The sequence below is a fragment of the Ixodes scapularis genome, unplaced genomic scaffold (genome assembly GCF_016920785.2).
Source record: "Ixodes scapularis isolate PalLabHiFi unplaced genomic scaffold, ASM1692078v2 PGA_scaffold4__175_contigs__length_147842914, whole genome shotgun sequence".
Lineage (NCBI taxonomy): Eukaryota > Metazoa > Arthropoda > Arachnida > Ixodida > Ixodidae > Ixodes > Ixodes scapularis.
This window is the reverse complement of record NW_024609879.1, coordinates 130703146-130716845: the sequence shown is the minus strand read 5'-3', so window position 1 is coordinate 130716845 and position 13700 is coordinate 130703146. Positions and strand designations below refer to the sequence as shown.

At 48.7% G+C, this 13700-nt stretch overlaps 1 protein-coding gene across 1 annotated transcript; it reads left to right on the top strand.

Annotated features, from left to right (window-relative positions):
- Nucleotides 1-8827: 8827 nt before the first annotated feature.
- Nucleotides 8828-12681, top strand: LOC120845257. Its single transcript, XM_040217080.1, has 3 exons — nucleotides 8828-8931; nucleotides 10588-10632; nucleotides 12391-12681. Exons 1-3 carry the CDS (start codon nucleotides 8862-8864, stop codon nucleotides 12561-12563), a joined length of 288 nt encoding a protein of 95 aa, XP_040073014.1. The 5' UTR covers nucleotides 8828-8861; the 3' UTR covers nucleotides 12564-12681.
- The last annotated feature ends 1019 nt before the right edge of the window (nucleotides 12682-13700 follow it).

The following is a 13700-nucleotide window of genomic DNA, read 5'->3' as shown; positions in this document are numbered from 1 at the left end:
GATGTTATTTACGAGGAAATCGTTTACAAGCACCGAGCACCCACGTGCAGTTCTCACGTGCACAGGAACGGCAAATCCAAACGCTATTAGTTACGCGCGGCGTGGGAATGGCGACCATGTCGATTGCACCACTGCGTTATGCACTCGAAAATCCAAAGGCTTTCATTCGCGGGAGTTCGTCTCGGCAATTACGAAGGTAACACATGTGCTCCATTGTTCCCGTCAGGATTTCACATAGAACATGTTCAAAAAATGTATCTCCAAATAAAACGCATTGTTGCAGGTAATAATTATCCGACACCGCAGCTAAACACCCTGTTTGAAGCAGGTGTCAGTACTGCAGGAGCCCTAAAAAATGAGACAGAGGGAGGGAGATGAAACTTTATTATGCCCAAAGAATATGAGCAGGGGGCCTCATTCCAGGCCCCCTCTGGTGGCGTACTCCAGTGAGGACTGGATGTACGCAGCCAGGTAAATTTGGTCCGATAATGTGGTGGCCGTAGTCAGCCACTCGGGGTGGGGGGGTTGGGGGGGGGGGGAGGAGAGGGAGGTGAGGTTAGGGAGGGGTGGAGGCGTGGGATGGCAGATCCATAAGATGTGATGTGTATTTGGGCGGTCGCCACAGTGGATGCAGGGGGGAGGATACTCAGGAAGTAGACCTCGTAGAAGGTGGATGCGGGCTGGGGTGGGAAGAGTGTTACTTTGGGCGTTGCGCAGGATGGTGCCTTGGTAACGTGTGAGGTGAGTGTGAAGGGGGGAAAGACTCGACGGGCTCGTCTATATGACTCGAGGGAAGGTAAGGCCACGGGAAACGTCTGGCCAGATCTGGGGATGTCGGGTGCCCGGTGAAGCGTTTCGCGGGCGAGCAAGTGTGCTTTCTCGTTGCCCGGCATGCCCCCATGACCTGGTATCCAAACAACCTCAACGGGTGATAGTAGGTCGCGTTCTAATTGTTCTGCGATGGCAAGTGGAATCGAGTTGTGTATGAGTCGCCGGCAGGCGGCCATAGAGTCGGTGAAGATGATGGGAATAGACGAGGCAAAAGAGCCTGAGGAGGTATATGTGATAGCCGCTGCAATGGCGTGTAGTTCCGCCAAGCATGGCTCCATGGGAGGAAGAACGGCGGTGTGTATTGTAGTGAAATGATGATCTGTGATCGCTATTGCCGTGCGAGTATCAGTCGTACTGGCATCTGTGTAGAGGTATGTGCGATGAGGAGTGCGGGCGGTGTAACGTGTGAAAAAGGCAATACGTTGAGCGCGTCTTGCTAAATTCAGCATCGGGTGCATGTGTCGAGGGAGTGGTGCTATGATAAGATGTGAACGGGTGGTGGTGGAGAGAGCTGCTTCTTTCGGAGGAAGTGAGGATGAGACATTATGGCCCAGTTGAGTGAGTATGTGTCTTCCCTGAGGGGTGAGAAGGAGTCGGATTTCCTGACGGCGTTTGTGAATAGCAACGAGCTCATCTACGGTATTGTGATAGCCCATATCGAGGAAGCGGTGGGTGCTAGTGGTGATGGGTAGGCCCATGGCGAGCTTGATGCCTTTACGAATGAGAGCATCCAGTTTTATTTTTTGTCTTTGTGTTAGTTTAGTGTACGGGAGGTGGTAGCGGAGGCGGGATATCAGTAAAGCGTCACAGAGCCTCACCATACTCCTTTCTTTAAGTCCACGAGAGGAAGTGGAAGTGTGTTTCTTGCATCAGCCACCTATATTATGGTTAGGAACGATTTAGTACTCAAACTATAGAGGCACTGAAAAGGTGTAACCATGGGTGTAAGGATCTGTAACTGCTTTTTTTGACACCTTTAAGGGCGTAACATATCTTGGTGTGTAGATGGCGTTTTCCTTTCAAGATTCATAGCTGTAAAAGTAAGAAAACTGCAGAGAGGCACATGGCCTCGACACAGCACGCATAGTTCAGAGTGCGTAATCGCGATCTCATAAGATCTCATCAATAAGAACCTATTGACGTCGATAATATGTTTTTTTCCTAAATGGCGAATCGCACTTTAAACACGCGTTGGTTCAGAAGACGGACCCTAAGCAGGGCGCTAGAGGAACGCCTAAATTGGCCCAAGATTTTGCAACCCTATAGGGTCATAGCTTGGACCTAACAAGGTTTTGTTCCAAGGCTGTGCCGAAGTCAGTGCAGAAGTATTTTTTGTTTGCTTTTTAGGACTTTTTGCTTGTTTGAAACCTATATTGTCGGACATGAACAAAAGACGCAACGTATCCACTGATCAAACAGGAGTGAAACCTATTTCTGGCACAAGTTTAGCAATTTAGCCCAAAGTTTCCGAGTGAAAACCGAACAATCAGAATGGAAGTGCAATTCTGGTACTTCCTCGGAAACTGAGGTCCACAGAAGCCAGGTGACAAACGAACAGACCATGATGAAGCATAACTCCGCCACTTGTTTGTCAATTCAGGGTCAAACTAGTCCGATTCTGGCCAAAGAAAGTTAAAGGGCAACTCCGGCCGAACCTCAAGATGAATTAAATTACTGGTATCGCTTTAGTGACACAAAATACGACCACAGCCAAAATTTCACGTCCGTGGGACGCCGCATTCTCAACTAATGCCGATAATAAAAACGCGACCCGCCGCGAGCCGCTGCTCCTTAGCGGGCGGCCAGCGGGTTGCCGATCGCTAAAGCAACATTGGGCCGTGATGTCAACATTGTTCTCTTTTTTTCCTCCGTTCCGGACGGGCGCACGGCGCAGCCGTCGCGCGCGCTTTTTTGTGCCGTTACCACCGCTACTTCGGCTTGTAATTACGTGTTCAGCCGTTGCTTTTACCTGTAGCCCGTGTAGCTTCGGTATAGCCTTTTGTTTATTTGCTTGTGAGGACTCCTAGACTCGTTTTAGCGAGCAACTCGGTGCGCCCAAGACTGCCCAGCTGTTCCTCGAAAGATGCCGAGTACAACTTAAAGCGCTGTGGGCTGCTCAAACAAGCCGCTGCGCAACCCGGAGGTGCTTTTTCACAAGTTTCCAACGGATCGGAAATTGGAGAAGGTGTGGGTGAACGCTGTTCGACGAGTGGACTTTGGAAAGCCTTGGACGTCGGCGCCCAGATCGAAGCTCTGCTCCGATCATTTTTCGCCGGAGAGTTACGAACGAAACCTATATACAGGTGTTGGTTACTTGTTGCTTGTCAGCGAAGGGGTCGAGGCTTAAAAAGGATGCCGTGCCGTCGCTCTTTGCCCATCGTACATGTACAGAAAAGGTAAACATGATAAAAGTATCCTGATCAATAAATAAAACAGTCATTGTCAAGTGCAGTGTTGAAGATTGAGCATTCACGGTCCATTGGATGTCTGTTGAATGGGGAATGGAGTACAACCACTAACTAGCTCCAAACACTCAAGTTTGTAATGAAAACGAAAACAATGTTCTGCTTTGCGTCACTGCTTGTTTACTACGCAATCTCGTGCGTAGTATTCAGGTCCGTAACGACTACTAGCGAACAGCCGGCGTGTGAAGCTCATGCGATATAAACATTCGCCTCCCAATCGTTCGAACCTGTTACGCAGCCGTATTAATTAACATTGCGCTATTAATTAACATCGCGAAAGTTCGGATTTGTAAGTTACAACTCTCTAATTTGCCCGAGTTCGGCTGGAGGTAAATATAATATTTAAAAATGCAAAAAACAAAAAAAAAAAACACACTTGCCTTAGTCAAAAGTTACGAAGGAAAACTTAAAATCCTATGTATTCTAATAAAAAAAAATTGTTGTGGGTGGGGGTGGGAATGCGGAAGGGAAAGAAAGTGTTCTCACCTTGCTAACGTTCTCTGTTTTCCTTTATCACCCACAAAAACTTTTGCTAGCTTTAAAAAAAATGAAAGCCGTTTACAACTCCCTGTAACGCCGAATTAGAGCGCAGCTCTTGAGGAGGAGGAGGGAAGGGTACTGGGGGGTGGGTCAAGTGACCTCGGGGGGCGGGGGGTCACGTGACCTTGGGGGTCACGTGACCTTGTGGGTCACGTGACCTTGTGGGAGTCACGTGACCTTGGGGCGTCACGTGACGTCGGGGGGTCACGTGACCTGGGGCCACGTGACGATACCGATGACGTCATCAGTAGCGTCACTGATGACGCCATCAGTGATGATGATGACGATGCGGATGCCGGTGACGTCATCAGTGACGTCACTAATGACGTCATCAGTGATGATGACGATGACGATGCGGATGCCGGTGACGTCATCAGTGACGTCACTGACGACGTCATCAGTGCCTATGACGTCAACGGGGGGTCACGTGACCTCGGGGGGTATCCCCAGGTCACGTGACCACAGGGGGGTCACGACCTGGGTAACCATCGTGACCCTCGTGAGGGTAACCCTAGTAACCCTTGTGAGGGCAACTCTCGTGACCCTCGTGAGGGTAACTCTCGTGACCCTCGTAAGGGTAACTCTCATAACCCTCGTGACCCTCGTGAGGGTAACTAACCCTCGTAACCCTCGTGAGGGTTACGAGGGTGAGTAACCCTCGTGAGGGTAACTCTCATAACCCTCGTGACCCTCGTGAGGGTAACCCTCGTGAAGGTTACCCTCACGAGGGTTACTAACCCTCGAAACCCTCAAAAGGGTTACCTTCACGAGGGTTACCCTCACGAGGGTTACTAACCCTCGTAACCCTCGTGAGGGTTACAAGGGTAAGTAACCCTCGCGAGGGTTAGTTACCCTTGTAACCCTCACGAGGGTTACAAGGGTAACTAACCCTTGTAACCCTCGTAACGCTCGTAACCCTCGTGAGGGTTACGAGGGTTACGAGGGTTAGTTACCCTCGTGGCCCTCGTGATCCTCGTGAGGGTAACCCTCATGAGATTAACCTTCGTAACCCTCGTAACCCTCACGAGGGTTACGAGGGTTGCGGTTACGCCGACGCCGACGGCGACGGCGACGGCGACGCCGCTCAAGCCGGGAACGGGCCCCTAAGAGCTGCGCTCTAAAATGACTGCCTAAAGCATCGGCATTGGGGGTCACGTGACCCCCAATGCCGATGATGTCATCACTGACGTCACTGATGACGTCATCAGTGACGATGACGATGCGGGTACCGATGACGTCATTAGTGACGTCACTGATGACTTCACCAGTGATGATGACGATGACGATGCGAATGTCGGTGACGTCATCAGTGACGTCACTGATGACGTCATCAGTGATGATTACGATGACGATGCGGATGTCGGTAACGTCATCAGTGATGATGACGATGACGATGCGGATGCCGGTGACGTCATTAGTGATGATGACGATGACGATGTGGATGCCGGTGACATCATCAGTGATGATGACGATGACGATGTGGATGCCGGTGACGTCATCAGTGACGATGACGTCATTGGGGGCTCACGCGACATCGGCGGGGGTCACGTGACCTCAGGGGAGTCACGCGACTTCGGGGGGTCACGTGACTTCGGGGGGGGGGGGGTCACGTGCCCCCCACGAGGTCACGTGACCCCGGTGGGGGGCTCGCGCGGTGCATTATGGGACATTTCCCATGATGCACCGCGCAGTTACGCCGACGCCGACGGCGACGCCGACGCCGCTCAAGCCGGAAACGGGCCCCTAAGAGCTGCGCTCTAAAAAGTCTACAGCTTGACACACGTCTGTTCGGTTGTCGCGGAACGCGCCGGAGAGCCTCAAAGCTTCGTGTATGGGACTGACCCGCCGCGCGAAAGCGCCAGCACTGTGCGTCACTGGCTGCGCAGCGTAGAGCAACGCCGCTCCATCCACGGAGCCCCGATGACAATTTAGGCGTAGCGACGAGTGCGGGAGACCGCACGCACGCCGACAGCTGCCGAGTACGGAACCGAACGAGTTCACTCGTTTTCCAGTCGCTAGCTTTTGGGTATACAAGCAACGCGTACGGCACGGCATAGCGCACGCGCGGTGGCGGCCGCCGAGTACGCCACCGAACGAGTTGACGGGTTTTCCAGTCGCTAGCTTTTGGGTATACGCACTAACTCTTGCTACATATGCTGGATAACTACCACGTATACAGAGTTAAAACAAAATCAGCTTACCTTCTATCTTTAGACGGCTAGCGCAACAGAGGTAGGTGCCGCTTGGACTGCGTACTCGCTGAACGAGAACGATCTTGGCGTCACGTCCACATAACGGCTGATTTCCAGTGTTGCCGGAACCTCGAGCGGCTAGTTTCGGTTTGTAGGCCGCGCCCCAAACAAAACTTTGAGACGTCGATATCTTTAAAACTACGCACAATAACGAGAAAAAAATTACACCTTGCAATTCAGGGGCGCTAACTGCACTAAAAACAGCCATAATCCCAAAATCGAAATTATGGACCGGAGTTGCCCTTTAAGTTTGGTTATGTACCTCAGTTTTGGTAGATTCAGAGTCCTAAATTGCCCGTCAAAAATATAATTTAAGCGAAAAAACTTTGGGTCTAGTATAGACCTTTGCAAAAAGAGTTCTCTGGCCGCCGCCATTTTGCGACTCGAGCGACCCCTATCAACCAAACATTTCTGCTACCCTACTGAGCCGTGGAAACCTGGTCAGTGCAGCTCCCCACCTGCATTGTGAATTCGGAGTTCGCCGGCTTTCCTTGAAAGTTTTTACTTTATTTGCCTGTTCAGGGTGCTTGCGTGTTTTGTGTTATCTTCCGCTGGGAAAACCCCATTAGGGTAATAGTAGAGAGGGTAAAAAGAGAAAAAAGAATGCCTCCCCTCTCACCCATATGTCGTCTGCTCCGCCGAGTGGGCAGTACCTATAGCATCCGGCTGGCGTACAAACTCGGTTTAAAATCGCGTCATTTTGGAAATTTCAAGCGCAGATGCGCAGATTTTGGTATGCCCGTTATCGTGCGTTACTATGCTAGATAAAAAGAGTAACAGAGCCCAATTGCGCTGTTATCTGCGTGCAAATAAAAAAAAAAATAGAGAAAACTGTGTCAGACTGGCCGGTCTCTCCGGCGAAAAGTGGATCCGGTGGCTGTACCTTTTTTACTATACAAAGTTCGTACTGGTGTAGGCCTTTAGTGACCATGAGTGGATGTCTGAAATAATAAATAAAAACGTGCTCTCCTGCCGCAATACACGCAGTAGTTGAGGGTAGTACTGCCGGCTGACTCAACCGCTATTTAAGTAACGGAAAAAAGATATGTCAGTTGATCATTTACCGAAGTAGAACAACAGAGGGCTCTTGGCGGATTTTGGAGTAGCCATAACTATTCTAAGAACGCGAACCACTTCACAACGGCAGCCACGAGCGAGAGTTCATTGTTCCGTACAGCCCGCCGATACAGCCCAAAGATGGAGAATGGCAACCTCCCGTTTTGTCGTCTGCTAGCGGAGTCGGGCGCGTGCCCCCTCTCTCGTTTTACCCCGCCGAACCCGCTGAATTTCCCGGATGTATGGAGAGGGCGCTGGTGTCGAACAAAATGGTGCCGCCCAGAGAGCGCTAAATGGAATGGTCAGGACTCGTACGTAGCCTGCTCCACCTTCGCAGGAAACGAGCGAAGAGAACGAACGTCAAGCAGCCCGCGACGCGGGCCGTTCGACGTTCTTCCAGGATGATTTCCGTTGAAATAATCTTCAAAAAGCCTTTCCGGCTATGTTCCCGGTTTTGGCGAGAAGTAGTTGATAGTGTCCGGAGTATGGGACTGAATAGACACGTTCGGTCATTTGCTTTAGTGCTGTGCCAAAAAGCATCACTCTTCGAAACGTACACCAGGACAAGCCGCGGATTCCGTCCGATCGTCGTGAAGCGACTATCGTCGACGCTGTATTTTGAATATGCTGTGTTATTTGAGAGCTTTCTCAAATCCTGTTTGGATAATGCGGCACCGTGGTGTTCGTACAAGATATGTTCGATTGATTAGACTCGTTGAATTTCATGTTGTGAGCGGGGAATGTCCATGCAGTTCGGCTATCCTGTGGTCTGGTTAAATATTTTAGGCAGTTAAGACCTTAGTAGATTCACACTGCTGAGTGTATGGTGCTGTTAAAAAGATCAACATAAGGTGAAACAAACATTCTAGTTGAATTTGGTCTGTCGCGCACGGACTCGGCAAAAATAGCTTTCATTTGTTTTTTCTGTTCCCAAAAATAATGCAATGCTTTCTTAAAAAACTCCGAGAAATTCTCTTCACCATAGAACACAATAAATAGATAAATAAAACGCGGCAATTTAGCGCCACCAGCGTCCGGAATTGCGCCTACGCAGGCTACCACAGCCTACTGACGAGAAAACCCACAGCCTAGCGCAGTCAGGCAACACTGGCGTATACCCTTTCAAAACCAGGAACGCGCGCTCTAAATCGCTTCGTTCGAGTCTGCCGCTGGAAAGGTCTATAGTTTCCTATTAGCGGTAAAATCATCTGTTTTGTTGCTTGTTTTGTTAAGAGTTGCTTGTTTCAGGGCTTAGACTGCAAAATGAGCGGTGAAATAAATATTCTCGCATCGGCGTGAAGGACAGACAAAGTCGACGGCAGCGCTTTTTGAAAACGTGACCTGTTTAGATCCCCGTTGCATCCGTTGAATAACTTGCGGCGGCGAGGAAATCTGCCTATGAAATCCACACGCTCTGGGCTCCGCGCGTCCGAAGTGTGATGTCTCACGTAGAGCAGGACTTCGCTGTTTATGCACATCAAAGAAGGAAACAAATTATGTCTGTCATCCGCCTCCGTTACTAGAAAGTTATACATGCATGTACGTGCTCTACGGCTTTCTTTTATTGATATATTTTTTTTATTACCGCCCTCAGTCTTATTTACAGCAAGTCACGTGGGGCTTATATTAGTCACTGTTGATAGTATAAAAATATCTCCTCATTGGAGCACTGAGTTACTCTCCTCTTCGTTGGCTCTCGGACAAGAAGCTCAAGACAATGGCAGCAAGGCAAGCGTGCTCCACCAAGGCGATGATCCTGCTGGTACTCTGTTTCATCCTGGTGTGTAGTAAGTATATTTCTGCCTACGTTCCGGTCTCATATAGGCGTTTCTCAAGCGGCCACGCTTCAGAAACTAGTCTGGCAACTGCGAATTAAAAAAAAAAAAAAGATTGATTTGGGTGCCAGTCTGGCGAATGTGGGCACTACTTAGCATGCCTTGATTAGAGCCACCAACTAAGCTACGGTTAGAGTATCGGCAATCCGTTCTTCTGTTTGTTCTTTTCTTGTGGGAACCGCGATTTTGGTGCTCAGTGTGAGCGAGCGCAACTGGCGACCGTTGAGATTCAAAGAATGCGATTCCCTGAGCTTCAGACACGGAGTCAGGAAGCTTAGAAGATATCGATGTCGTGGACTGTTTTGAACATTTATGGAGGACGAAAGAGACAGTTTTTGCGTTTGTAGATAAAGCTTCGGGTGACTGAGAACAATGACTCTAAGCACAAAGATGTCTTAAGTGTCGTGACTTTTAAGCGTAGCTTGTTTTGTTTCTATAGGCGTTACTATCAGACAATCTGCACGCGCCTGAAGCACGGTGGACGACTGGTCATTTACATCTCGCTCGGTTCGTGTCTTTGGCTACTGTATTAAAAAAAAAATGAATAAATAAGGTTCAGTGGAAGTCACACTGTTGCTCATATTCGCCACATTTAGTAGCATTAGATGGCAGGAAAAAAATTTAAATGGTCGACTTTCTCAATAAAAAAGGCCGCTCCCGTTGCTGTAGCAGATGGAATCATTGCAGCTTGAAGCCGGCTGATCGTATTTCAGAACATTCAACATCATCCTGGTCCACCCAAAGCTAATATTTAAATTTAGCAAGCTTTCAGCCAAGTGCAGCCGTCTTGACTGGTCATCAAGTATAAACGCTGATCCCTAAAACATTTTTAACGACTCAATCGAAATTTAATTGAACATTAGTCAAAGCTGAATGGCGGGGTCATTTATGGGAGAGTATGGGTCACTCTCGTTCCACGAATATTGAAGAATACATACAAAGTTAGAGATTACTATTACCGGTATAAGTGAGATTCATCTTACACTCTAAAAAAAATGAGTCCGTGATTTCACTTTCCTACAGAACACGGGGACAGCAAATCACGGCGAACAATAGCAGGATCACTGCGAACGACGAAGCTCAGAATACAATTAGACCAAAAATGCGATGTTTGCAGGAACACTGCGCATGACCTTTCACTTGCTCATTGTCTCTATTTATGTAGCAGTTTTTTAGATCTCATCATATACTGAACTTCATCATTCACTGTCATTCACCTATTTCTCGCCGTGATTGGCTCTCTGAGCGTTCCGCCGAAGAGTGAATTCACAAACCTTTTTTTGTTGTTGTAGCGTTTAGGCTCTATCTCCTCAATAAAGGCCGGTTCTCACATGCAGCGAAGCGCTGATGTAGCGCTCCTCACGTGCCGTCAGCTACTTATCGTCTGCCATGAGCAACAGTTTTGACGGTGCGATACAAAGCTGGTGAACGCTCCCATCAGCACGCGCTTAGCGCAAGGTAAGCGCTATGCTTGTAGCGCTCCGCTGCATGTGGGAACAGGCATTAAGTGTGACTGCTCAAGGAATTGACAGGTGACGTCTAATAATTGAATAATTTTCATTAACATTCTTTGCTGATTTATGACGCAACTGTACTCCTTGATTACAGAGATTGCGGAGGCCGGTCCACAGCACGTCTGCCCCTATCCTGCAGGTAGGCTCGCGTTGTTTTTTGGTCACTGTGCGTTCAACTGAACTGCGCTTGTTCAATTACCTAATTTAGTGAACGGTGAGCATACGATCTCATGACTGCCAGGTTCAAGGAAGAACTGTAACTGATACCTTGGTTACCGGTGCTTTAGAGTGAAATGTGTTGTGGGATCATCCCAAGTGGCGGTTCGCCAAGTGCTTCCCAACATAAACTCCCACCAAGAAACGACGCGGTTTTTCTCAGGATTCGATAATTTGTCCGCTGATTGTAAGGCGAGCCGGCTACCACAGAGTTACTCCAGCTTCCTTCAACGCGCCGCCTAATAAACCGCACATATTGAGGACAGTTGCGCACGTAAGTCTCGCGCAGCGCCCGCTAGAAGGACGCAGTTGAGGTGGCGTCGCATCGTGCCGTTCGAGTCTCCCTGTACGCTCTTCGCCACGCATACTTTACGGACCACAAAGCGTACCTCGTTGTGTTCCTAAAAAGGGTTGATGCTCACGTTCAGGGGTGTCACAAGGTTCGCACAGATTAATGCTAACGCCATTACAGGGTGGCCATGAGATCATCGCATGTTTGCGGCAAGATGCAAGAGTTCGATGAAATGTCGTGGATATCGCTGCGGCTGTACTGTAAATTCACACAGAACTGATTATTTGTTCAATAGAGTTATTGACAACTTAAGAAATTCGGGACGTGGAAATTCCCGAGCATTTTAATATCGCTGCGCAGTCAATAAGATCGCGGCAGAAGCTTTGCGACGAGTTTAGTTTTCTTTTTTGTTTTTGTATGTTTTAAGGAAATAAGACGGAGACACTTAGTGCGTTTGGAAAACATTTACTCTACATTGGAAATGGGATTGAAAACGACGTATATAACAATATGTATTACAACGCGCCATAGGAAGAGTAACGAGCCTGTTCTTCAGACAGTTCGGTTGCCTCACACGCATCTGTCAACCTTGGGGCTTGGCGGATACTACTGCTGCCGAACTTGCCAGGATGGAAGAGAAGTCGCTCGTCCTTCAGTGTGAAGTGGCGCGGTGGGTTCGGTTCAGGGCTCTCGGCTGCAGACTCGAAGGTGTCAGATTACGACTGAGGAAGCAGCAAGGTCTGAAGAAGCTCAGGATCCGGCAGTCAGATGACGTCGCGCTGCAACCTTCTGGGGCCTTCTGAGGTCTTCGAGCAACCTTCTGAGGCCAGAAGGAGATATCATGGTGCCTGGTGACGCTCGTGTGTAGCGTCGAACTCTTAGACGGGTCGGCGCCGTGACGACAGAAGGCCCAAGGACACGGCAACGTCCGGCTGGTTCAGTCTTGGCTGGTCACTCCTCGAACCCGTCCGCGTGCCTTCCCCGCTCACGCACTTCTCTTCTCGGGCTTCTCTGTTTTCTTTCTTCCATTCTTTCCCAAGCAGCGTGATCATAACAGGCTACGTCCTGGGAGCCGCAGTCCAACTGTGAACACGTCATAAAAAAGACAGCCTATAGACACTGTCTGAACTATGCTCCTTCCCTGCATGACGGCCCCGTCCCATGGGCCATACAAAAACCGTCTGCAGACATTTTCCAAGTACACATACCAAGAAACTTTAAAATAGCTCGAAGCGTGCGTGCAGACAATTCTTTCAACATATCTGCTGGGGACACCGAGTCTTGAGTACGATGTGTAAGAGTGTGACTGGAGTGCATTACACAAACCTCTGTAAACTCCAATTATATATATATATATATATAAATATATATTAATATTTTTTTTTGCAGCTTGTACTAATCCAGGTCCACCGGACACGACCCACATCGTGACGGCAAACACTCGTTACAACCCAACTACGAAAAGGTGTGAGAGGATCAGGAGAGTGACCGGACCTCACGACTGTCAGCAGTTCGCAAGCTTGAAGAAGTGCAAGGAGGCCTGCGAAAACACCAAAGAGTGAACGGCACGCACGGGTCGAGGTTCTCAGAAAGCTCGCACATGGACGTCATCGACGACTTCATGCGACGTGATGGTGCAAATAAAGCTCTTCTGAACGTGACCGCGTCACGAAAATCAAATTTTCATTTTTCTTTCTTTTTTTCCAGACAGGTTGTTTTATATATATATACCCTTCCAGGCGCTTATCGCAGTGGCCAAAAATGCTGAACCACTGCGAATGTTTGAAACGCGTTCCATAGTCCACTGGACAAAGATGGCAGCGCGAAGAAGGCCATTATTGGAATGGTGTATACTGCGCGGGGTAACGGGTTCTTTTTGAGAATAAACCCTTTGCCGATGCGCGCGCCATCTAGTAGCCGAGTCCGCCATTGTTTGGACACAGCACGCCGTTTTATTTCTTGCTTTTTTCTTTTTTTTTGGGGGGGGGGGCAGTGTTACCGCTGCTTTAGATTGCATCATCAACCTCCATATGTTTACGAAAGGGAGCAACAAAATCGGCAGCAGCGCTCTTCGAACACAAGCTCTCTTTGTTGGACACGGTGTACGACTGATGTTGGGGAGGTCATGTCAGCGAAATCGGGAAGCTGACTTGATGTTTGTTTCGCATCTAGTGACCTCTTCAACCAAATGTCCTGGCGCACGGACCTTGAAACGCGAGGGAGTGACCATTATCCAATACTCGTGACATTATAAGGAATACCCTCATGGAAGAAGCAAGTACAATCCATTAACTGGGACAAATATAGAGAAATGGCAAACAAGGCATAACAGCTGGAACAAGTGATGAATTAATTCCAACTTTATCATATTCCCTTACTGAGGCAACATTTTTTTTTTTCAATTTGTGCGTCAAGTTGAAAATGCGTGCGATCAAGAATACTCAAGACTACGTGCTTTAAGACGGAAGGCAGAGCGGAAAGCTCTTCGCACAAAAGACCCGGTAGATATGCGAGCTTCACGACGGGCACAATTATGCATTCGGAGACATCTCGAAAAATTAGTAAAGAAAGAGGTGGGGGAAGGTATGTAGAAATCTCGATGTTCCTAAGTCATTTACATACATATGGACAATTATCAGAGGTCTAAGGAGAAGCCTCCAACAACGACATCCATTTAAAGCACTCTCATTAAGTGAAAA